The following is a 27,314-nucleotide window of genomic DNA, read 5'->3' on the forward strand; positions in this document are numbered from 1 at the left end:
AAAACATGCTCATCAGCGTTTATCATCAGGGAAATGCAAATCAAAACCATAATGAGATATCATCTCATACCAGTTAGGATGGCTATTATTAAAAAGTCAAAAAATTACATATACTGGTGAGGCTGCAGAGAAAAACAAATGGTTATATGCTGTTGATGGGTATGCAAATTATTTCAGCCACTGTGGAAAGCAGTTTGAAGATTTCTGAAATAATTTAAAACCAAGCTACCATTCAACCTACCAAACCCATTACTGGTTATATACACAAAGAAAAATAGTGCATTCTACCAAAAAGACACATGCATGTCTACGTTAATTGCCATGATATTCACAATAGCAAAAAACATGGAATCAACTTAGGTGCCCATCAATAGTGGATTGGATAAAGAAAATGTGGTGCATATACACCGTGGAATACTACAAAGCCATAGAAAAGAATGAAATCATGTCCTTTGAAGCAACATGGATGAAGCTGGAGGCTATAATCCTAAGTGAATTAACGCAGGAAAAGAAAACCAAATACTACATAATATCAGTTTTCAATGGGAGCTAAACACTGAGTGCCCAGGGAAATAAACCTGGAAACAACAGAGTGTGAACTACTGGGGCAAGGAGAGAAAATGGGTTAAAAAACTACCCCTTGAGTACTATGCTGACTGCCTGAGTGCAATACACCCATGTAACAAACCTGCATATGTACTCCCTGTGCTTAAAATAAAAGTTAAGGAAAAAAATAATGCTTCTATAAACATTAACCAGAGGAAGTTAGGTATTCTATTCTCTTGAAAACATTTTTTGTTTGAGATATTTGCCTAATATTTCTTATTTTTTATGCAAACCAGTAGACAGAATTGTATCATCATTTATAGCCCCAAATGCTTATGTATCTTTAGTAGTCAAACAATAAATATTAGTTCCCATAAACCATCACCTGCTGTCCTCTCATTTCACTCTCACTCCTCAGAAAATGCCCAAGAAACTTTCAGAGTTAAAACAACGGGGTTATAATGAACACTAATTCCACACATCAGTAGGAAGCAGAAGTGAGGGAAGGTCAGGGTAGGGGTTATTTCTGAAAAGTTGTTTACAAGGTTGAAATATAAACTACAGAAAATTAATTTTACACATACAAACATATGTTTGCAATGCTTAAACATTTTATTTGAATATTTCTGTCCATAAAGATAAAAAATTGAGCTAATAAAGAAATAGTAAAGAAACAGTAATATTATAATTTTAGGAATTATATCTTGTTAGGAAAGATAGCTAGCAACCCTTTTCTAGATTTTTCTCTATGAGATATATACAACACCCTTGCTATTCACAAAATAATTTAGAAATTATAAATTATTCTTGCTATGATTCTAAATTAAATTTAGGCCGGGCGCAGTGGCTCATGCCTGTAATCCCAGAACTTTGGGAGGCCAAGGTGGGCTGATCACTTGAAGTTGTCAATAGTTTCAGACCAGCCTGGCCAGCACAGTGAAACTCCTTTTCTACCAAAAATACAAAAAATTAGCTGGGCTTGGTGGCACGTGCCAGTAATCCCAACTACTCGGGAGGCTGAGTTAGGAGAATCACGAACACCGGAGGTGAAGGTTGCAGTGAGCCGAGATCGCCCCACTGCACTCCAGCCTGGGTGACAGAGCAAAACCCCATCTCAAAAATAAATAAATAAATTATAACATAAGTAAATATAAACGTTTTTCTTTCTGGTAATTAAGAAATCTTGATTACAAAAGTGTTCTTAATATTTCACTCAGGATAACAATAATATGAAAGAGAGTTTGCTTTGAAGAAAAATTATATGTAAAGAGATTACTTTGATTCTATGTGAATTAGGGTAACATATCAAAGTTGAGGTTATAATAACATGTAGTAAATTTCAGCAAAAAGAAAACCCATTGATCCTTCATATCTCTAATTTTTTTCTAGATCTACCCCACAAAATTTTTGTCTGGAACTAATCATTCCTTCATTATGTATTTATATTTGATGTCAATAGCATGGGTGACAATATTGCAAATATTCTCAAAAAAAGATGTGACAGGGTTTTCTAATACGGGTCAGTCAAAACTCAATTATCTTAATTATGGATCATAACATGTAAACACGGATAAAAAGAAACCTCCAAACTACATGTAATTTGAAGGATTCTCTTCGAAAATCAAATATTTTTAACATAAGCAAAACCAGGGCAAAGCTGAGTAATGCTCAATAATTGGTCATGATACCTGTAATTATTCTTTTAGAGGCCATATACTTTAAAGTCAAAATTGATTGCTCATATGTTAACTCTCCTTATGACTTCAAGATAATATATTGGTGTTTAATGTACATGACTTAACATTGTGCACACCACCAATACAATATAAAAAACTGCTGCCAGGTGCAGTGGCTCATGCCTGTAATCCCAACACTTTGGGAGGCTGAAGTGGGTGAACTGCTTGAGGCCATGAGTTTGAGACCAGCCTGACCAACATGCTGAAACCTCATCTCTACTAAACATCCCAAAAGTAGCTGGGTGTGGTGGCACACATCTGTAATTCCAGCTACTCAGGAGGCTGAGGCACGAGAATAGCTTGAACATGGGAAGGCTGAGGTTGCAGTAAGCCAAGATCATGCCACTGCACTCTAGCCTGGGCAACATAGCAATACTCTCCTCCCCTCCCAAAAAGAATATCCAGGTGTGGTGGTACACTTGTGGTCCCAGCTAGCTGGGAGGCTGAGGCATGAGAATCACTTAAACTCCGTAGGTGGAGGTTGCAGTGAGCTGAGATCACACCACTGTACTTCAGCCTGGGTGACAGAGTTAAGACTGTCTCAAAATAAATAAATAAATAAGCAAACAAACAAACAAGATAAATGTAAAAAAAAATGGAGAGACATTTTAGATACATGGATATCATTATGGTATACAAACAAAGATATGTTAGACTTATGTTACTATTGGTATATACAAAACAGTTAATGATTAACAACCAGCTATCAGATAAGTAGCCCTGATTTGTAGCACTGGCACTTTCCATACTGTAAATGCTCCCACCATGGCTGCCAATGTGAGATCACTGAACTCAGAGTTTGAAAGAGAAACCCAAAATTGGCCCTCAAGCAAGTCTCAGCTGACTTTCCACCTCCAACAACCCAGTTTTAAGTTACAGATTTAAAATGCAGTGGAAATGAGCATCTTTCTTTATCATTTGTGGAAATGTGATATGTCATAACACTTTGAAAAATAATACAGCATTATCTACTAAGATTAAAAAGTATGTGAATATATATGTACAAATACATATACACATATATATGCATACACATAATTTTCTCATAGCAATTCCATTTTTAATTACTGATTTTTAAACAGTAAGTACCAGTATTTTAGTGATTTATGTAATACTGTAATAATGTCTCAATATATTTCAAGCATTAGTCTAAGTACTTTTTTGTTTGCTAACTAGCTAATTGTAACCAGAACAATGTGGTATGTTTTATTAATATACCCATTTTACTGGTTAGGAAATTAACATACAAAGTATGCCCCAAATCACACAGCTAGTAAATGGCTGAACTGAGATTTGAACTCGGGTGACATAATTCACTACACTCACTGCCTCTCATGAACATCATGAGGGTGGATATCAATTTGGTGCCAAAAACAAATGATCAAATAAACAAAAACAGAGTATAGTTGAATCAATGGTGATACATTATTATTATCTTACATTATGTAGCTATTAAAATTATTTGTTCTTAAAACTTTTAAAAATGCTTAAAATGTTATAACCTTCTATATTTAACATTTCATTTTGTACTGTATGACTTAGGTTTATAACAAAAACTGTTATTGCATTTAAACTCAAATGTTCATTCGACTTCGTCCTAATGCTATTCCTTCCTTTTGATGATTCACATATGTACTTCTGTTTTATAATTTTATCCCTGCAATGCTAAAAACTTGTCACTCCCTCAGTGACGAGTAGTCTATCATGTTGGATATAAGTTGTTCCAGATGTCTTCACAAATATTTTAAAACTAGACACCAATTCAGAATCTTTTACCTTGCATTTCTATTTAAAAATTATCTCTTTTTAATTGCATAATAAAAAACTAGCTTACAAATACCTTCCATAGCAATCTGACTTTATAAAAAAGACATTCTACCTTTTCTACACATCTTCAGTTAAACAGAAAAAAGAATTTTCTGTGTTTCTGAAGAATTCTGAGTGGCCCTCCCTAATACATTTTACTTTTTCCCATATCCACAGTTTTCACTCTGGTCTATGTCACATGACATTAAAAAATACATATATATATACACATACAGACACACACATAATACGTATAACATATTATAATATATAACTATAATATATAAAATAAATTATTTTTAAAATCTGAAGAAATATAAAAGCTTATAAACTTAGCTTCAAAAATTAGATCTATATGTCTATCTACATATTTCTATCTACATATCCCTAATTATATATCTATCTAGGTATCTACCTAAACACATACACATTCTGTGTCAGGTGATATATCTCTAAAAAGGCAAGAAAATGACAAGTTTGTGACACATTTTTTCATGTTAATGTCTTCAGAACAGCTAATTGAGGTTATTTTCCTTTTAGCATCCCCTGCTATCTTTCTGTTCTGCTGTATGAGCAAGATTACAATGCTTAGGAGTCATTAAAGGCATATTATGGCTTCAGAGTCTAGCTGCTTTAAAAAAGAGAAGGCTATTATTTTAGAGCAGTTTTAGGTTTACAGAAAAATTGAGAGGAAGGTATATACACCCATTCTCCACACATGCACACCCTCCCCACTTATCAACATCCCTAATCAAAGTTGTACATTGGTTACAATTGATGAATCTACATTGAACAATGATAATCACCAAAGTTCATCCTTTACATTAAAGATCACCCTTGGTGCTGTACATTCTATGGGAATGGACAAATGTATAATGATATCTATCCAACTTTATGGTATCATCCAGAGTATTTTCACTGACCTAAAAATATTTTGTGATCCTTCTATTAATCCCTTTCTACCTGCCTTTACCACCATATCCCTGACATCTACTGATCTTTATACTATTTCCCTAGTTTTGCCTTTACCAGAATGTTATATATTGGAATCATCCAGTATATAGCCTTTTCTTAATGGTTTATTTTGCTTATAAATATGCATTCAAGATTTCTCCATACTTCTTATATCTTTAGAGCTCATTTCTTAACTGTTATTTCAAAAACGTAGCTTGTCACTTAATATGGGACTTTTTATATGACCTTCCCTTCTAGCTTTTTTCTCAAGGAGTACTCCAATTCTTCTTGCTAAGAAAAGAAAAATGTTTTCAGATCATCAGTGTGCTCAGTCTCAGGACATGAACTATACATAGTATAATTCAGAAGTGAATACTGCATATCCCTTTGACCCTTATGGTCTTCCTCAACTTTCGTTCCTATCATGCTGACTCAGGTGATACAAGTCTGGAAGGAGATGTTGGGTGGGAGAGAACTCTGAAGAGAGTATCTTCCCAGATAAAAGGAGGAAGATTCAATAAGTATAAAAGAAATCCCAGTTCTGCTACCCTTCCTGCCTGCTGCATTCAGACTTGAAATGCAGTTGTGATGCTTATGGCCATAGTACACAACTAGCTCCCAGCTGATAGGGCACTGGGAAAATAACCACATTCAGAGAAGAGGGAAGTATAAGGATGGAAGGAACCTAAGTCCCTGGTGATATAACTGAACTGTTAAACCAAACATTGAGCCGTATAATTCCAGAAATTTTATTAAACTTCCACTAATAATAACTATAATAAATGTCTATGCTTTATAAGCATATAAGCATGTCTATGTTATATAAGCATATAAGGATCTCTATGTTTTATAAGTATATAAACCATGTCTGTGTTTTACAAGCATATGTTTGGATGTTCTGTTATTGTTATCTATGTACATTAGCATAAACTTCAGCTATGGGGATATTAGCTGATATCTAGTGAACAATTACTCAATAAATGATAGCCATGAGGAAGAACACGACCAATTAGGCAATGATTCTTTGCCTTTAGTGTACATTAGAATCCCCTGAAGAGCTAACTAAAAATGCAGATATTCCACTGCCATCATCTGAGATTTTTATTCAGAACATCTGAGGTAGGGTCCAGAAATATGTATATTTAATACACACCCAAGGTGATTCTGCTGCAGTTAATTTGTAGGATCTTACTTTGAAAAATACTTCAGTATAGTCTAAAAAGATTGGATCATGGGTAATACATATGAATAATTTAGAGGTCAAAGAATACAGAGAATAAAAACAACCTATTCTATCCCTTTCTCCATCTGTAAGAGTATTATATATAAACACCAAGGGCAGGAGTGCCCTGATGAAGAAGTGAATGACACAGAGCACTCTAAGAGTATCTGATACATTTTGGATGAGTTTTTTACTTCATAAATTCACAGAAGAAATTTAAAAGAAATTGAATACTCACATTAGCTTGGATTATGACAAAGTAGCGAGTCTTATCTTCATAGTTGAGCCTCTTCCTTAACACTATATTTCCAGTCAACATTAGGGGAATTTCAAAGGTGTCATTGGATGTCTGCAAATATTAAAGATACAGACTTCAGATTACTTGAAAGCAAGATGAATTAATAACTCAATATTTTGGATTAATCCTCTTGGAAGTTAGAGACGGCATGCTTATCATCTGAAAATAGATGACTATAAGCTTCAGAGTCAATATTGTTACCATATTTCCAAACATTGAATTTTGATCAGTAGGTTTCCCCAGAGTCCTTTGGTAATAATAACCGAAAATTTGTTTCTTGACATAGTTTTTAATATATTATTAGTATTATGCATCAACAGTCTTGGAATAGTTCCAAATCGAAGTCCAGGTATCTGAAAAACTTCCCTGTTACCATATTATCTTTTCACTGTGTTCTTTTTTTTAACACCAAAGCATTCAAACACTGAAATCTATTATTTCTACATAGTATCAATTGTCAACATTGATATCCATTCTGTATTTTAAGTATTTTCAGGCATTAAATACAAAAATCACAGTTATGAGTCACTCAGTGATGAGGTACATTCTGAGAAATGTGCTGTTAGGTGATTTTGTCATTGTGTGAACATTATAGAGTGTAGTTTCACAAATCTAAAGTGGTACAGTCTACTACATACTAGGACAGGTGATATAGCCTATAGCTCCTAGGCTACCAAACTGTAAAGCATGACACTGTACTGAATGCTATAGGCAACTGTAACACAATGGTCAGTATTTTCTCTATAAATGTAATCGAAACATAGAAAAGGTACAGTAGAAATACAACATTATAATTTTATGAGACCACCATTTGCTATGTGGTATGTCATTGACCAAAATGTCATTATGCAGAGCACGACTTCACGAACTTGAATCAGTTCGTTATTGTGAAGAAAAATCCAGGTTATACATCAATTTTTTCTTTTAGGTTCCACAACTTCTGCTCATTAGTTAAATTCTCTGCCCTGTCTAGGATTGAGTTTTTTCCTGGTAACATGGAAGTCATAAGGGCAACACTAGTGCTCTGGTAAAGCAGCCCTCAGTGTAACTGTATTCACACCTTAAGGGAGTATAATTTACCAGATAAATCTCTTTTCTTAAGAAGACCTTATGTCACTTTTGTATTTTAGTGCCATTTTAAAGAATAATAAAATTGTTTCTAGATAGGTTCAATAAATCAGTGTTATTTTGTTCACTGAAATATTTTGTGGTTGTTCGGCTGCCTTGTGTATTTGTGCTTGTGATTTTCGTTATGGACATCACATTGGGTGAAACATTTAGTTTGTATCTGCATTAGATTGCTGCAAAAGGAAGATGAGGAGGAAGAGAGGAAAAGAAAAATGAGGGGGAAAGGCAAGGGGAAGGAGAAGAGAAAGGGAAAGGGAAGTGTGGAAGAAGAAAAAAAACTGTGTGTGTGAGAGAGAGACACAGAGAGAGAGGAAGAGAGAGAGAGAGTGTTTACACCCTCAACTTAGTGTAAGTATATTCTGAAGAGTCACATAAGAAGTTAAACTCAATGAAAAAAAAAAAAAAGCTGATTCAAATCTCTCAGCTCAGGCTCAATCAATGAAATGTGCATAGTCTAGCCTTCCATGTCTACAGCTGTGATCTGACTCGTTTCTTTCTCTCTTTGTCTCTCTCTCTATCTCTCTTTCTCTCTGGGATGCATAAAGACACACAAACACTGTACATTTTGCAGAATTAATATATATTTTTAAATGATTCATTCTGTGCTCCTCATGTAATGGGCTTTGCAAATTGTTCTTGGATGCAGACATTTAAAAGTAACAATTTAAAATATAAATACACAAAATGAAAATGAACGACACAATTAAAAACAGACATTTGACATTTCCCCTAATGTTTTGCCTATTGAACATTGCTTATATCTAGGAGTGGGGCTGGCAATTATGACAGAGGAGTATAAAAATGATTTAATCTAAATATGTAAGTTGAATACGGCCAAAACCTTAGTTAATAATTGCTGTTTACACTGTTAAACCTATCCTAATGTGTTGTTATGAGGTTACTACATTTTAGTGACTCAATAATATAGAAATATATGTTTGTTTCTAGCATAAATATGGAAGATACTGTGGTCTTACCACAAAACTACCTCATCTCTGGACTCAGAACCCCAAATTAGCTCACATATCTGGTGACATTGTGCCTCAGAGGAGGCTATGTCTCTAAATGAGATGAGTCTTGAATAGTCTAGCTTAAAAACAGTAATTCCATTCTCTTTTACCAGGAAGTATTTTGCAAATGTACATGTGATTCCATTTTGAGTAACAAAAAAAATTTCTCTTAATTGCAAAGATAGAAGCTAAAATTCCCTTTTCAGCTTATAGAAGTTTCTGTCAGGATATAAAATTTAGAACTTCAGCAGCCATTTGGGGACTATTGATAAAATTAATTTCAGAGAGATAGCTAATATGCTAGTGATAGCAGAGCATAAAATAAAAAGAGCCTGGATCTGTGTTGTCTTTGAGTTGCTGAGCAAATCTTGATATTACCCCATCTCTGAAAAACTTATTATGATAGATAATAAATTATCTTTTTGTTTAAATCATCTTTAATTTAGTATATATATAGAGAGTAAATTTTCTGCAGCTGAAAGCACTTCGATACATGATTATTCCTGTCTCTATGTCTTTACACTGTAGGCCTCTGTCTACTCCAAACAGGCCATGGCTCTTCACACCTGATATTTGCTCTTATTTTTCTCTTACTTAAATATCCCATCACTTATTTCTCTGTGTACTAATCTTTGCAAACTTTACTCAGTGAAACTTTTTTTTTTATTATTATTATTTTTTATTTATTTATTTTATTTTTTTTTTATTATACTTTAGGGTTTTAGGGTACATGTGCACAATGTGCAGGTTTGTTACATATGTATCCATGTGCCATGTTGATTTCCTGCACCCATTAACTCGTCATTTAGCATTAGGTGTATCTCCTAATGCTGTCCCTCCCCCCTCCCCCCACCCCACAACAGTCCCCAGAGCGTGATGTTCCCCTTCCTGTGTCCATGAGTTCTCATTGTTCAATTCCCACCTATGAGTGAGAACATGCGGTGTTTGGTTTTTTGTCCTTGCGATAGTTTACTGAGAATGATGTTTTCCAGTTTCATCCATGTCCCTACAAAGGACACGAACTCATCATTTTTTATGGCTGCATAGTATTCCATGGTGTATATGTGCCACATTTTCTTTTTTTTTTTTTTTTTTTTTTTTTTTTTTTTTTTTTTTTTGAGACAGAGTCTCGCTCTGTCGCCCAGGCTGGAGTGCAGTGGCGCGATCTCGGCTCACTGCAAGCTCCGCCTCCCGGGTTCACGCCATTCTCCTGCCTCAGCCTCTCCAAGTAGCTGGGACTACAGGCGCCCGCCACCACGCCCAGCTAATTTTTTGTATTTTTAGTAGAGACAGGGTTTCACCGTGGTCTCGATCTCCTGACCTCGTGATCCGCCCGCCTCGGCCTCCCAAAGTGCTGGGATTACAAGCGTGAGCCACCGCGCCCGGCCATGTGCCACATTTTCTTAATCCAGTCTATCGTTGTGGGACATTTGGGTTGGTTCCAACTCTTTGCTATTGTGAATAGTGCCGCAATAAACATACGTGTGCATGTTGTAATTTATATTTAAGTCTTTGATGTGATCTCACATTATTTTTTCCAAAAAACACTTATTTGGGATCTTCTGTTTTGCTTGACAGATTGCTCAAGGGTCTCAGTCTGTGATGCAGAAATACCTATCCTTATATCTCTAGCTAAGCAACTTAATTAATCTTTGCAATACTTTTTTTGTTGTTGACAGTTTTCATTGGGCATTTGTAGAATTATTAAAAATAATAGTTATTAGTGACTTTATTGATCTTTAGAGCACTTTCAATAGCACTGAATTCTTATCATTTTAATCTATCCTTTAGAGATTTTATAGATTCTTAGGTTTTAATTTTACTTTTTATATTTATTTATTTATTTATTTATTTATTTATTTATTTACTGAGACAGATGGAGTCTTGCTCTGTCACCCAGACTGGAGTGCAGTGGCGCAATCTCAGCTCACTGCAACCTCTGCCTCCTGGGTTCAAGCGATTCTCCTGCCTCAGCCTCTGAGTAGCATGTGCCACCACACCTGGCTAATTTTTTTTATTATTATTATTTTTAGTAGAGATGGGGTTTTAACATGTTGGCCAGTCTGGTCTTGAACTCCTGACCTCAAGTGGTCTGCCCACCTTGCCTCCCAAAGTTCTGGGATTACAGGTGTGAGCCACCACCCCTGGCCTAGATTTTCATTTTATTAGCACTTGCATTCTATAAAATATAAGGATAGGATATACTTTATGATCGATGGTGCTTCTGAAATGTTGCATATTGAAAGCCACTATATTAAATTTAATTCATTAATTGGGCAATTATTGAGTATTCATTCTGTCTCTAAAACATAGAATAATAATCAATAAAATTAGAAGCAAAATATAGATATATCTTTATGATAGTCTTTCTTTTTCCTCTAGTAAAAAGAATACTGGATTAGATCAGCCCTAAGTAAATGGCTTGCTTTAATGATATTTCTAAAGTGTTTACCTAAAGAGTTAAAAAAAAAAAAAGCTACATTAAGCAAGGGAGAAAAGTAGATTTTTTAAAATAAATAAATACATGATAAAGCCATGAAAAAAAGAAACAATACTTAGAACATTCTTAAAGTTTAGAATGCACAAGAATCATACGTATGTATCATTAAGATTGTAGATTTCTAGCATCTATTACCCCAAATTCCAGAAATTCTCAGGAATCAGCATTTTTAACAAACCTACCAGGTGATTCTGATGCAGATGATTCAGGTTTTACTTTGAGAAACCACTTTACTACATAAGTCTAAGAGTAACTGCACTCTCTGTCCTTGCTATTTATTTTTCTCTTCTTTCATTCTTAGAGGTTTGTTCCACCAACGAAGCAGAAAAGTTTGGGAATAGAGCAATGCCCATTTACTTAAGCAACCTTATATTTCTTTTTTTTTTTTTTTATACTTTAAGTTTTAGGGTACATGTGCACAATGTGCAGGTTTGTTACATATGTATCCATGTGCCATGTTGGTGTGCTGCACCCATTAACTCGTCATTTAGCATTAGGTGTATCTCCTAATGCTATCCCTCCCCCCTCCAAGCAACCTTACATTTCTAAAGCCAGGCCATTGCCCCCTTTCTGATAGTTGTGGATATTCTCTTTAAAACACAAACTAACATTGGCTTTTTTGGGTGATGAGAATTTAAGTGCTGGCTACCTGCACTGTATTAATGAGAAAAATCCAATTATGGTTAAATGATTTAATACCCACAGGCCCCAAACACCTGGCCTCCATTAAGAAAGGTCCACTCACTACTTTCTGACAGTTCAGTGACAACAACTGTCAAATAAGGGACAATTCTCCATTTAGTAAAATGAGGGCATAAGGCAGTTTAAGCAATTTATCACTATCACAGATATGGGAAGCAGGGTAGGAGACAGCTGTAACATCCACACCACACACATTCACATTCAATAACGGAGGGAGAAGGAATGTTGAGGCTCTAGCAACTGTGTGTTTCCCAGGATGATTCCATGCCCCCAGAATCCCCTTTACTAATATGGGTTTTTACCAGTTTAGATAAAATGGCAGCTCTCTGCAAGAAGGTGTTGAATCCTATAGTTAAAGATGCTCTAGAAGTGGAATATGGGGTTATTAGCACTATTTCTTCTCAGCTGATATATTTGGTCATTCATCATTTTTAGGAAAGAGGGAAAGACTCCTTCAGCCTTTCACACCTATAAGTATTGCTTGTAATATTCTCTTTTCAGCAGTGATGACTAGAAATTCAGTTCAAAAGAAGATAATTTTTAAAGAACAAACACACACACACACACACACACACACACACACACACACACACAGGTATATGACCTAAAGACAGAGCCTTAGCACAAAAGCCTCAATGGACCTGTAATTGAGAAGTGGTGGAAATTTCGATAATTACGATTTTCTCTTTGTCTCCAAGAAGCTATAAATTCTCTTACTGTTTTTTGACACTTTTTTTGAAACCTCCTCTCCTATCTCTGTGTCTTTTTCTGTACCTCTCTCTTCCCTCTTTGGGTTTCCCCCATTTGTTCACATTGAATATAACTGTGAGTTTGTGTTTTAGTTCCAATAAACAGCATGGACTTTGCCCTTATCAATCTTTAGTCAGCCTTAAGCTTGTCTCTGATTAAGCTCAGGCTACTGAGCCATCAGCTGCTGAACATCCTCTGTTATTGTCATTGTTTATGTGTCTCCTCTAATCTAATTTCCTGAAGTAAAAAGTGGAGGACTTAGTAAGGCTATGCAATTTTTGTTCACCCAAGAGGGACTGGGATTTGAGCAGGCAACATTAAGTTTGCTCCTAAGAGAAAGTCCCAACACTCTGATCATTTTTTCTGTTTCACACTGCTAAAACATGTGCCTGGCTGACAGACAAAATGGACTCCCTATGACTAACTGAAGTAAGTTAAAACAAAACCAACAACAGGTGGCCACGCCTGGGTGACGAAGTGGTCACATACTCTGTGTTCTCAGAAAGATGTCAAAGCATCACAGGATCTTCCTTTCTACAATTATATGGTTTGGGTGTGTCCTCACCCAAATTTCATCTTGAATTGTAGCTTCCATAATTCCCATGTGTTGTGGGAGGGAGCTGGTGTGAGATAATTGAATCATGGCATTTCCCCTATACTGTTTTTGTGGTAGTGAATAAGTCTCATGAGATCTGATGCTTTTATAAGGGGAAATCACTTTCACTTGATTCTCAATTCTCTCTTAGTCGGCCTCCATGTAAGACATGCCTTTCGCCTCCCACCAAGATTGTGAGGCCTCCCAGGCACATGGTCCTGTGAGTCCATTAAACCTCTTTTTCTTTATACGTTACCCAGTCTCACGTATGTCTTTATCAGAAGTGTGAAAACAGACTAACACGGTAAATTGGTACTGCTAGAGTGGGGTCCTGCTGTAAAGATATCCAAAAATTTGGAGGCAACTTTGGAACTGGGTGGCAGACAGAGGTTGGAACAGTTTGGAGGGCTCAGAAAGACAGGAAAAGGCGGGAATGTTTGGAACTTCCTAGAGACTTTTTCATTGGCTTTAACCAAAATGCTGATAACAATATGGACAATGAAATCCAGGGTAAAGTGATCTCAGATGGAGATGAGGATACGGGAGTAAAGGTGACCCTTGCTATGTTTTATCAAAGAGACTGGTGGCATTTTGCCCCTGACGTAGAGATTTGTGGAACCTTGAACTTGAGGGAAATAATTTAGGTTATTCGGTGACATAAGTTTCTAAATAGCAAAGCATTCAAGATGTGACTTGAGTGCCATTAAAAGCATTCAGTTTTAAGAGTGAGAGCATAAAAGTTCACAAAATTTGCAGCCTGATGCTGCAATAGAAAAGAAACACTCATTTTCTGAGGAGAAATTCAAGCCAGTTGCAGAAATTTGCATAAGTAATGAGGAACCAAATGTTAATCACCAAGACGATGGGGAAAATGTCACCAGGGTGTGTCAGAGACATTTGTGGCAGCCCCTCCCATCATAGGCCAGGAGGCCTAGGAGAAAAAAGTGGTTTCATGGGCCAGGTCCAGGACCGCCACTTCCGTGTGCAGCCTAGGAACTGAGTGCCCTGTGTCCCAGCTGCTCCAGCCATGGCTATAAGGAGTCAAAATACAGCTCGGGCTGTGGCTTCAGAGGATGCAAGCCCAGAGCTTTCACATGGTGTGAAGCCTATGGGTCCACAGAAGTCAAGAATTGAGGTTTGGGAACCTCCACCTAGATTTCCAGAGGTTGGATGGAAATGCCCGAATGTCCGGATAAAAGTTTGCTGCAGGGGGCAGAGCCCTCATGGAGAACCTCTGCTAGGGCAGCATGGAAAGGAAGTGTGGGGTTGAAGTCCCCACAAAGAGTTGCCACTGGCGCACTGCCTAGTGAAGCTGTGAGAAGAGGGCCACTGTCCTCGACCCCAGAAAGCAGATTTACCGACAGTTTGTACTGCATGCCTGGAAAAGCAGCAGACACTCAATGCCAAACTGTGAAAGCAGCCAGGAGGGAAGCTGTACCCTGCAAAGCACCAGGGGTGGAGCTGCCCAAGACCATGGGAAGCCACCTCTTGCATCAGTGTGACCTGGATGTGAGACATGGTGTCAAAGAAGATCATTTTGGAGCTTTAAGATTTGACTGCCCCACTGGATTTTGGACTTGTATAGGGCCTTTAGACCCTTTGTTTTTGCCAATTTCTCTCACTCGGAATGAATATATATATGTATACCCAATGCCTGTACCCCCATTTTATCTAGGAAGTAACTAACTTACTTTTGATTTTGCAGGCTCATGGGTGTAAGGAACTTGCTTTGTCTCAGATGAGATTTTGGATTGTGAGCTTTTGAGTTAATGCTGAAATGAGTTAAAACTTTGAGGGACTTTTGGTAAGGCATGATTGGTTTTAAAACGTGAGAACATAAGATTTGAGAGGTGCCAGGTGTTGAGTAATATGGTTTGGCTGAATCCCCACCCAAACCTCATCTTGAACTGTAGCTCCCATAATCCCCAAGTGTTGAGGGAGGGACCTGGTGAGAGATAATTAAATCATGGGGGTGGGTCTTTCCCATGCTGTTCTCATGTTAGCAAGTCTCATGAGATCTGACGGTTTTATAAGCAATTTATAAGGCTCTCAATTTTCTCTTGTCTGCTGCCATGTAATACCTGTCTTTCACTTCCTGCCATGATTGGGAGGCCTCCCCAGCCACGTGGAACTGTGGGTCCATTAAACCTCTTTTTCTTTATAAATTACCCAGTCTCAGGTATGTCTTTATCAACAGTGTGAAAACGGACTAATACAACAATAAAGCAAAAACAGATCCTGTTCTTGGTGCCAAGATAAACTGCAGCTGGAACTACTACCTTTTGCCCCCTATGCCATCCCTACACTGGCCCTTTCGCACCAGCCCTTTGAAAGAAACATCTGACAGAAACTGCTGGTTTGGGGCTTGGAAATCAACCAATCAGAGCTCACCTGAATCAACCAATCAGTGTATAGAACAGTCATGACTCATCTGTTTTGACCAATTAGAATTAAGCAAGGATCTATCCTTCATTTGGATAAAGACAGCTTATTGGGAACCTGGGTGGGAAGTATAGCTATAAAACCCTAACCCTGTCTTTGTTCTCTGAAATGTGTCTTAGCTTGAAACCACAGGCTGTATATCCATGGTTTGAAAACTGTTCACTGAAGTAAAATCTCTTTCCTCCAAGTTCCTTTCCAGAGAACATTTGCTCACAATACAAATTTACCACCCTCCCTCACACAAATACAAACAGATTCATTCACATTTAATGATACATTATGATTACAATGCAGTTCAACTTATCTTATTCCAGCCAACTTCCCAGGAAACTGTATTTGTGTTTGGTTGGGTTTTGAAGCTTAAAAGTCACAGCCTTGGTGTGAAAAGACTGAGGGTCGAAGTTTGACACAAAGAAGGCCTTTACACCATGTCTTAATTATACATGAGTTTCCAGTAAAATGAGAATATTATGAATTTATGGAGGCATGGGAATCTCATAATATAATGTACCCTGAAAAGTATTATTAAACTACAGTAAATTTTTTTAGTAACCTACCTAGGAATAAGTAATCACTGTTTTAGCTTAACCTTATTTTATTGACATCTGAAATTTGGACTTTGACTAATGTATATGTATATATACAGAACTATTTCAGGATGGTGATGTTTTAAAAAATCGTTTGTAATTAAAATGTGGTTTAACTTCCTGACTCAGGAAATTCAAATGCTTACACATTACAAATGAAAATTATAGCTTATATTTTCTGAATTCTTTCAAAGCTACAGGGAGTCAAACATATTACAAAAGCAGGACAATTTACTCAGGAGGACTTGATAAAAGATGTTACCATCCACTGAAACACCACTGTAATACCTCAAAGAAAGAAGCTGCTTATGCATATTGCTTAAGTGTCTTCATTTTTTTTTTTTTTTCTGAGTAGTAACAGTAGTGAATAACAATGTTGTGCTGCTTCCTCAGTACACTGGAGACTGCTACAAGGGACATGTCATCAGTCTCCTCCTTATCACTTTAGGTCAAACTTAAAATGCTGAGTAAACATGCCTCCGGTCTGGCATTAAAATAAAAAAAAACAAAGAGACATGATAATTTATTGTATAAATAATCTTATCAGTCTTGCTAACAATGAGATTTAATATATCAGAATACCTATATTTAGATTTTTCCATATAAGACAAATTCTCAAAAATGAAAGTTACTGCAGATCATGCGATGACAAATTCTTATCAATTTCAGAGTTCTTCTTTTATTTTTTCAAAACAATCTAATTCAAGCTTGTCTAACCCATAGCCCACAGGCTACATGGGGCCCGGGTTGGCTTTGAATGTGGCCCAACACAAACATGTAAATGTCCTTAAAACATTATAAGATTTATTAGTGATTTTTTATTATTAGCTCATCAGCTATCATTCGTGTTAGTGTGATTTATGTGTGGCCCAAGACAATTCTTTTTCTTCCAGTGTGGCTCAGGCAAGCCAAAAGATTAGACAGACACCTCTGAATTAGTTCAGTGCATTATGGACACTCTTACTTTGTATTACCATGAAGGCATTAAACAAAAAAAAATCAACAGTATTTTACAGTAACTGTGATGAGTACACTAGAAATTGCATAGAAATTAAATGCCCCTCATTAAAGGCCTGACAACATATATTGTCCAGTACATATTTTTACATATTGTCTACTACCAAGTTGCAACAGATAATTCAAGTTGTGCTTAATAAACAAAAGGTGACCAAATGAGAAAATGAACTTATACAAAAGAAAGAAGAATGCTTCTTCTTCTGAGCAATAGTGGGGACTGCCAAAGATTCTTTGCCTGGCCAAACTTGATCAGGCTTCTGAATCTTCTCCTAGGCTCACCTGTGTACTTCCTCATAAAATCACTTTTTAACAAAGAACCATACTAAGTCACTTTACCAAGAACTCCTCAACCTTTGATAAATGATCTACCTTGAAACCTCATCAGATTTATCATCCTGCACCACCCCTTAGGTGATGTCTGATCACCCTGACTTGTCTTCAGCAACAATTGTATTAGCTTATTTTAGCCAGAATCCCCCTTGTCTCTGATGTTTCCTCCTAGTAATTTTCCATCCAGTGACCCTGAGCCTGCTCCTTGGCTATAAAGTCCCACTTGCCCATGCTTTATTTGTAGTTGAGCCCAATATCTCTCTCCAACTGCAAGACCTCATTGCAATGATTTCTATACCTATTGCAGTGGTCCTGAATAAGGTCTTTCTTACCATGTTTTAATGTATCATTAAATAATATTTTTCTTTAACAATTGTCTAGAGGACTTTTAGAATAAGATATTTACTAAATTATTTTTTTCTAAATACATCAGCCATGAAAGGATAGGGAATGTAGGGAATGCTGCAGGAACAAACCCTTAAACTTTTATTTTTTTCTTTACTCTTCACATCTACATATCTAATATGCATCAGCAAGTGGTCTCTTTTTATTGTTGTCATTGGCTAATGAATGTTTCTCCTCAACATGTTTTTCCCTGATCACAACAGCAGGGGCAGGGAATATGATTACTTGTATATTGGTTCTTTGAGTTTACATTTCATTAGTCAAAGCAAATACTTTTCTCCAGGCAAGAAAAGTACACCTCTAGTATGTATCAAAAGAGGAAGAACCAAACACTTTTGGTAAACAGCTCAAGTGCTTTTGTTAACAGCAGTGAATCCATATGGGTCTGTGGCAACTCGGTCCTAACCTCAGAGGAAATAATGTGATTTAGGGAAAGAAGTAAGTTTAAGGCAGAGGGAGAGATTGAGGTGAGTTTTAGAGTAAGAGTGAGAGCTTATTAAAAAGTTTTAGAGCAGGAATGAAAGCAAGCAAAATACTCTTGGAAGATAGCTAAGTGGGTGACTTGAAAGATCCAAGTGCCCTGTTCATCCCTTCACTTGCGGGTTTTCTACATTGGCGTGGTTTGGGGGTTTGCAATTTTCCTCCCTTGGTTTTTCTTTTGGGGCAGGCTGTCCACATGCACAGTGCCTGCTGGTGCACTTGGGAGAGTCTTCATGTGCAGTATGTTTACTGAAGTTGTTGCATGCTTACTTGAGGCATTTTTGCCTTACCAGTTGAGCATTCCCAGAAAAACGTCACATACTAGTGAAATTCTGCCATTTTGCCTCTTAACGTGCATGCTTCAGCCCTCTTGACCAACTTCTAAGCTCTTACCGGGAAGCTGCTGATCACCAGCTTCAAGTGTTTTCTATATATTGGGAGACTATATTTCCCTGGGACTGGCTGTGACCAATTATTATTTTACAGAAAAAGTTTAAAAGCCACCTAACCATCACCTGATGATCAGCTGACACTCCTGGGGGTGGTCCTCTCCTGCCCTGCTCATATCTGCCTAACCATATAGCTGATATGGTTTTGCTCTGTGTCCCCACCCAAAACAAATTACAATGTCAAATTGTAATCCCCATGTATTGAGGGAGGCACCTGGTAGGCAGTGACTGGTTCATGGGGGCAGTTTCCCCCATGCTGTTCTCCTGATAGTGAGTTCTCAAGAGATCTGATGGTTTAAAAGTGGCACTTCCATTTTTGCTCTTTCTGCCTCCTGCTGCATGTAAGATGCACCATGCTTCTCCTTCACCTTCTGCCATGATTGTAAGTTTCCTGACGCCTCCCTAGCCATTCAGAACTGTGAGTCAGTTAAACCTCCTTTCTTTGTAAATTACACACTCTCAGATAGTATCTTTATAGCAGTGTGATAACAAACTAATACAGGAAATTGGTACTGGGGTAGTGGAGTACTATTAAAATGATAACCTGAAAACATAGAAGCAACTTTGGAAGTGGGTAATGGGCAGAGGTTGGAACAGTTTGGAGGGCTCAGAAGAAAACAGGAAGATGTGGGAAAGTTTGGACCTTCCTAGAGACTTTTTGAATGGTTTCATCCAAAATGCTGATAGTGATATGGACAAAGAAGTCCAGGCTCAGGTGGCCTCAGATGGAGGTGAGGAACTTATTGGGAACTGGAGCAAAAGTCACTCTTGCTATGCTTTAGCAAAGAGACTGGTGGCATTTTGCCCCTGCCCTAGATCTGTGGAATTTGGAACTTGAGAAAGATGATTTAGGGTATCTGGCAGGAGAAATTTCTAAGCAGCAAAGTATTCAAGATGTGACCTGTGTTTTTCTGAAAACATACAGTCATATGCATTCATGAAGACATTATGTGAAACTGGAACTTCTGTTTAAAAGGGAAGCAGAGAATAAAACTTTGAAGAATTTGCAGACTGACCATGTGGTAGAAAAGAAAATCCCATTTTCTGGGGGAAAATTCAAGCTGGGTGCAGAAATTTGCATAAGTAACAAGCAGCCAAATATTAATAGCCAAGACAATGGGAAAAATGCCTCCAGGGCATTTTAGGGATCTTCATGGCAGCCCTTCAAATCACAGGCCTGGAGGCCTAGGAGGGAAAAATGGTTTTCTGGGCTGGGACCAGGGCCCCACTGCTCTGTGCAGGCTTAGGACATGGCATCCTCTGTCCCAGACACTCTAGCTCCAGCCGTGGCTAAAATGTACAGTTCAGGCCATTGCTTCAGAGGTGCAGGCCGCATGACTTACTTACATGTGGTATTGGGCCTGGCTTACATGTGGTATTGGGCCTGCAGGTACACAGAAGAGGAGAGTTGAGCTTTGGGAACCTCCACCTCGGTTTCAGAGGATGTTTGAAAATGCCAGTATGTCCAGACAGACATCTGCTGCAGGGGTGGAGCCCTCATGGAAAACATCTACTAGCATAATGCAGAGGGAAAAAGTGGAATTGGAGTCCCCACACAGAGTCCCCACTTGGGACTGCCTAGTGGAGCTGTGAAAAGAGTCCCACTTTCTCCTCCAGATCCTAGAATGATAGATCCACAGACAGCTTGCATCATGTGCTTGGAAAAGTCACAAGCACTCAATGCCAGCCTGAGAAGGCAGCTGCAGGGGCAGTACCCTGCAGAGCCACAGGGACATAGCTGCCCAAGGCCTTGGAAGCCTACCCTTTGCATTAGTGTGCCCTGGATGTGAGACATGGAATCAAATGAGATTATTTCAAAGCTTTAAGATTTAATAACTGCCCTGCTATGTTTTGGACTTGCATGGGGCCTGTGGTGTTTTTATTTTGGCCAATTTCTCACATATGGAATGGGTATATATACCTAATGTCTGTACCCTCCTTGTATCTTGGAAGTAACAACTTGTTTTTGATTTTATAGGCTCATGAGTTAATGGGAATTGCCTTGTCTCAGATGAAACTTTGAACTTGGACTTTTGAGTTAATGCTGTAATGATTTAAGACTTTAGGGAACTATTAAGAAGGCATGATTGGTTTTGAAATGTCAAAAGGACAAGAGATTTGGAAGAGGCCAGGGGTGGAAATATACGGTTTGTCTCTGTATCCCAACCCAAATCTCATGTTGAATTGTAATCTCCATGAATCTAGGGAGTGACCTGGTGGGAGGTGATTGGATCATGGGGCAGTTTTCCCCATGCTGTTCTTGTGAGCGTGAGGGCATTCTCATGAGATCTGATGGTTTAATAGTGGTAATTCCCCCTTCACTCTCTCTCTCCTGCTGCCATGTAAGATGTTCCTTCCTTCCCCTTTCGCTTTTGCTGTGATTGCAAGTTTCCTGAGGCTTTCCCAGCCATTTGGAACTGTGAGTCAATTAAATTTCTTTTATTATAAATTACCCAGTCTTAGATATTCTTTATAGAAGTGTGAAAATGCACACTACTCTAACACTTTCACTTTAAATTGGATCAATCAGTTCAGCAACTATTTATTCCCAAACTTGTTGCTTCTTTGTTTTAGAACACCATTTGTATTGCAATGAAAAGAGTTGCTTAAGCTCTTTGTAGATTTGTGGGGGGTGGGGGGAGGGGGAAGGGAGAGCATTAGGAGATATACCTAATGTAAATGATAAGTTAAGGGGTGCAGCACACCAACATGGCACATGTATACATATGTAACAAACCTGCACGTTGTGTACATGTACCCTAGAACTTAAAGTAAAATAATAAAAAATAAAAAAAAAAAAAAGAGTTGAAACATAAAAAAAAAGATTTGCAACAGAACAGAAAGGCTCGATTTTAGTTATGCCAATTTTATTCATATATTAAATCAAATAGTTATGGTGAAGAATTTATAATATTTTGCTATTATTGAAATGTTATTATTTTGACTAGTAAAAGTGCCACATTATGGTGCTATTAATATAAGCAGAATTACTAGAGATTTAGTAGTAGCAGAACATAAAATTTATCATGTATTTCCTCACAGGTCTTACAAGAGAAGAAACTGGTACTGAGGTTTACACTAATTTTATATGAAGTCTAAAAGTGGATTATCTCCTTAAGATTGTACCTTGGTTAATCTTTTTTCCTTCAATACATCCTAAGTTAAGTGACATGATGTCTTATTATTTTATCCACAGAATTAAGAGCATTTTAGCTTGCTAAAACATATATTATTTATTTTTCTTTTTTCATTTGTAATTTTGAAAATGCATGTCGCTGATTGGTTTATCCACTCTGTAGGGAGTAAGAGTTACATATTATATTGTACAGCAAACCTACACATCCCTGGAATGGGGAGGCATTGAGATAGAATTATTGCACAGTTAACAAAGAATTTAAGCCTTACTAAATGTCTACATTTTAAGCAGAAAGATAGGTTAAAGTAATATATTTTTGCTCTCAAACTATATCTAAACATTGAATATTTTTATGCATACCATAAATATCTCCCTAAAATACATGGACTGGTCACTTGATACTTGCTGGGAGGTTTTATTTTTACAGCTTGGGGAGTAAAGATTAGTAAGTCACCTTCATAATATTTGAGCTAGAAACATGGCACACACGTATAATTAATTCTTTAAAAAAATACCTAAAGAGCAAACAAAATAAGTGGTTTAGAAATAGAATGTTCAGTCAGCTGTTTCTACATTTAAGAAAAAGCATTTCTGCTGCCCTTTCCTCTGCTGTTTCTTTGCTACTTCCCACTTCATTTCTTATGTAACCCTTCATACTGTCCTTCTCTGTCACATTCTCATCATATCCCCAACTCTTGGTTTTATTGTCTCTGCCTAAAAAAAAGTCCTCTTTAGAGAAACAAAGCAAAAAAAAAAAAAAAAAGACTCTAAAACCTGATCTTCACCCTGCTAATAAAATTTATATATATATATATATATACTTATTTTCCAAATTTCTTACAATTTTGACACAGCCAGTACAAGTTTTTTTGTCAGAACACAATAGACGAAGAGTATACTGAAATTGGATTTTACAGTTTAGAAGTAGTTTTGTAATATGACCCAAATCACTTCACTTACGAGTTTTTCTTTGCTATGCAACAGAGATAATACTACTTTTAACTGATTTGTGAGGATAAAATGAGAAAATGCATCCACAACTTACTTAACATAATGCAATAAATTTGTGATGTAGATCTTACTGTGAGTTCTCAGTCTCTACTATCCCAACAGAGTTTTTGTTTGTTTGTTTGTTTTTGCTTGCTTGTCTAAAGCTTATCTACAACATACAACGGTAAAAATACGGGCAAAATGTTAACTTCACCATTGTTTATATTTTTAACATTTATTAAACATAAAAGAGATGCATTCAATTTGAAAGCTTATTTAAGTAGTGCATTTATAATTGCTTTGGGAGGCCCATGGGATTTTGAGGAGCTGCCTCAAAGAAAGTGGGGAGATGTCAGGCAGGGCTTCCAGCTCTAGCTTCAGTTAAAAAAAAATCTTACTTTGTCTGTTTTTTTGAATAATATATCATTAGAGGAAACGATTCATGGCCTAAAAAAACAACATAGAAATCTTCTTGTCTATTTGGGAGGCCAAGGCAGGCGGATCATGAGGTCAGGAGATTGAGACCAACCTGGCTAACACAGTGAAACCCCGTCTCTACTAAATATACAAAAATTGAGCTTGCAGTGAGCCGAGATCGCGCCACTGCACTCCAGCCTAGGTGACAGAGTGAGACTCCGCCTCAAAAAAAAAAAAAAGAAAAAGAAAAAGAGAAAGAAAAATAAAAAGAAATCGTCTTGTCTAATGGAAAAAAAGGAAGAAAAAAACAAAATAAAACAGACTATAGCTAGTGGCTTTGTCTTGTCTTCTTCTCTATCTTTGGTTTAATTGGTGGACGGCCAGAATTTTAAAGGCTTATCAACTCTAGCAATACTTGGTGTGTGTTCCTGAGGTATAGCAAGAATATTAGTTTTAATTTATAAGTTGCATAAAATTCATGTTTGACACTTGTTATCTCATCTCCAGTGATTTGTTTAGAATGCTTTGGAGACCACAAACATAACAGAAATTTAGTAAATGAGGCATAATATACCTATGAATATATTTTAAACCTTATCTAAAAATACCATCAAAAATTAGCTTCTAGCAATAAAGCATAAATATTACAAATAATTCAATTTTGAGACATTTTAAAATAATAGTATCATTACTAATATGGTTCTGGAAGTTACTGAGTAATACAATAATTATCAGCTGAAAAAATCATTAATTTTATTCCTTTTAAGAAAATTATATTGCAAATAGTATTTACATACCGGATCATCTGGATTATACTGAATAACATACTCTATCTGTCCATTTGGTCCATCATCTATATCTGTAGCTCCATTGTCTCCTGAAAATCCTGTGAATATTGTGGTACCAACTGGAGTGAGCTGAAAGAAAAAAAGATTTTAAATATCAATTCTCATTTTATCAACTGCACACCAGAAATCTTACAGCATAAAAATCAGCTCTTTATTACCTAAAGGAAGATACCAGTTGGCAGCCCACAACCACAAACTGAAGTGTTTCAAAAGAACAGTTTTGAGCCTTACATAGGAGTTCTTGAAATGTCTGAAATGTCCAACTTCGTGATTCTTGCTATGGGTGAAGAAACAGAAGACCCTGATTCCGTGTTAAACACATTCGGACCAATTTATAGCCATTAGTATGTTAGCTCCTGTGGAGAAATTGCATCTGTTGTTTCTCCTCAAAACCCTTGATGCAATGTTACCTACAGGCTAGAATTTAAACTGTAAGAAAAAGTTAGTTTAAAATAAAAACCGATTTATGAGTGAGCAATGAAATCCAGGTTGATGATTCTATGCAAGTGGCAAGTTTGAAAAACAGAAACTGGGGACAATGAATAGTCTGTATATTAGAAGAAAATACTGGGAGTTTCTTGAGTGCTTCTGATATTGGTTGAGTAGAACATGATCAGATCACAGCAGCTGGAGAGATAGCCACATCTTTTCATTTTGGATTAAAACATCAGAACTTAATGTATGTGGCATACAAAACCATGATTTGATGTGTGACCTAAATGGCTAGTCTTAATTCTTACTTATGACCACAAGAGAATCGCCGTTATTTTTTTTGTCTATAGGTTTTTGCACAATGTGCTCTTATAACCAGAGTAATTTTTTTCAATTCTCCCCTCCCAGTTTTTAGGTTTTAGCTGAAATACTACTCATTAGTTAAACTTCAACTTAATTAGATATCACCTTCTCCCATACCACCCCTCAAATAGCATTACACACACCACATCAGAAGATGATTGCCCTTTTCTTGTGCTTGCATTTTGCACTTTGTTCCTATAATCATTGCATTGTTAGAGGAACTAAATGCACTTCATCAATAAACATAAGCTTTGTGCCTGTACAGACTGGGGCCTTTTAAAGTTTGCTCAGAGATTTGTTCTCTTAATTTTTGACTAGGATTCCTTATGGTAAAAATAGCTTAAGGGCAACAAAAAAGTTGTCTTATTCAATTTTATTTTCAGAAACTGAAAATTCACATTTTACAAGGATCCCTCAGGTAATGTAAATGAGTGAAGCACACATGATGAGATGGTGGAAAATGGTTAGAACATGCCCTCTCTGATGCTACTCAGAGATGGTAGCTGCTACTAGTAGCTGCTACTCAATCCCAGCAAATTCTTGCCATCTTGGAATATGGAGCCCATGCTACCAAGTCTTCTAATATTTTAATTGTATATAAAATATCTTGATGCTAAGACTGACAACAGATTTTTAAACATTAAAATATAAATAGGTAAAATAAAATATGCCCATTGCCTCAACAACCACACTAGTTTGCAATCTCTGATTTAGGAAAAGAATACAATTATGATTTAAAAATAAACCATAAGTACAAGGAAATTCAGTTTTTATAAGGCCCAGTTTCCTAGCAGGCAGCATTAAAGGCAAACTTCGGAGAGCTGAGAATGAAGTGAGAAGAGATGGTTTAAGTAGTACCTGTGAGGACATCGAGGGACCACTGGGGATAGATTTAGTAGAAATGTTAGTCAGCTAAATAGCTTCCAAGCTGATGTTCTAATATTTTTCTTTTTTAATGGAATTCCCGTTGCAAAAGACGTCCCTATCTTTTATAAATATTCACCCATTCTTATGTAGCTATACTTTGATATTTTTATTACCAACTTATTTTTAAATCAACATATAGAATTTTGTATATTTGTTGTGTACAACATGTTGTTTTAAAATACATATACCTTGTGTGATGGCTAAACCAAGCTAATTAACATATCACATACTTTTTTGTGGTGAGAGCAATTAAAATCTATTTTCAAAAATACAGTTATTAATTATAGTTACCATGTTGTACAATAGATTTATTGAATTTATTAGTTCAAGAAATTTAAAATTTGTATCTTTTGACCAACATCTCTCAATCCATATCCCAGCTCCTAGTAACCACTCTTATACTGTCTTGCTTCAATTACTTCAACTACTTTAGATTCCACATACAAGTGGGATCATGTAGGATTTGAATATCTGTGCTTGGCTTGTTTCACTTAACATAATGTCTTCCAGGTGTATCCATAATTTTCAAACTATGAAATTTTATGATTGGATGACATTGGTTTGTTTCCATATATCTAACAAACTTAAAAATTTTGTTGCCAAAAAATACCATGTCATGGAGGTAGACATAAAAGCAAAACGAAAAATCAAAATAAAACTAACAAATTTAAAAAAATTAAACAGTATCGTCTGTGGAAATTTTGAGAAAAAAAAAGGGGTGCCCATGCCTTTCAATCTACTTACTGGGGTAATGTATACTATTGGACCAGATTCATTTTGAAGAGCAGGATCCTGAAGCCCTACAACTGAGGGAGATAAAATTGGTCTTGTGGGGAAGATATAGGACATCCAGGGAGAACTTTACGTTTGCCACTCTTAATCAAGATTAAATTTCTGGAATAAATATTTATATGACAGAAATTTGTTGGAATAGATGGTTTGAAAGATTTTAGTCCTTACAATGTAATATTTGTAAAGCTGAAGGCATATTTCTAAATTCAAGATGCAAACTATTGAAAAGATCAATGTTTTTCTCTAGCTCTACAATTTTTTTTTGAAATGACGAAAAGGCCACATAAAAGTAGCATGATGTCTTAATATATTATCATCAAGTAATATTTTTCTTCATCATTGACATGGCTTTTTCCATGCAGAAATCACATTTGTAAGTATAATGTTTGATATGTAGTCCTTTAAAATAAACTCTACATTGTTATAATGTTTAATGTGTAGTCCTTTAAAAT

The 27,314-nt window shown here is 36.5% G+C and overlaps 1 protein-coding gene across 9 annotated transcripts in view; it reads right to left on the reverse strand.

Annotated features, from left to right (window-relative positions):
- PCDH15 (protocadherin related 15) overlaps positions 1-27,314 on the reverse strand; it is a 1,819,045-nt gene that overhangs the window by 521,020 nt on the left and 1,270,711 nt on the right. For all 9 annotated transcript variants that reach the window (XM_055274344.2, XM_055274341.2, XM_055274340.2 and 6 more), the window contains 2 exons: positions 24,298-24,417; positions 6,503-6,613 (listed from right to left, as the gene is read on the reverse strand). In XM_055274344.2, the coding sequence (XP_055130319.1) occupies positions 6,503-6,613; positions 24,298-24,417 (231 nt within the window). The remainder of the gene's footprint in view (positions 1-6,502; positions 6,614-24,297; positions 24,418-27,314) is intronic.

This window comes from Symphalangus syndactylus, chromosome 4 (assembly GCF_028878055.3).
Source record: "Symphalangus syndactylus isolate Jambi chromosome 4, NHGRI_mSymSyn1-v2.1_pri, whole genome shotgun sequence".
NCBI classification, from domain to species: Eukaryota; Metazoa; Chordata; class Mammalia; order Primates; family Hylobatidae; genus Symphalangus; species Symphalangus syndactylus.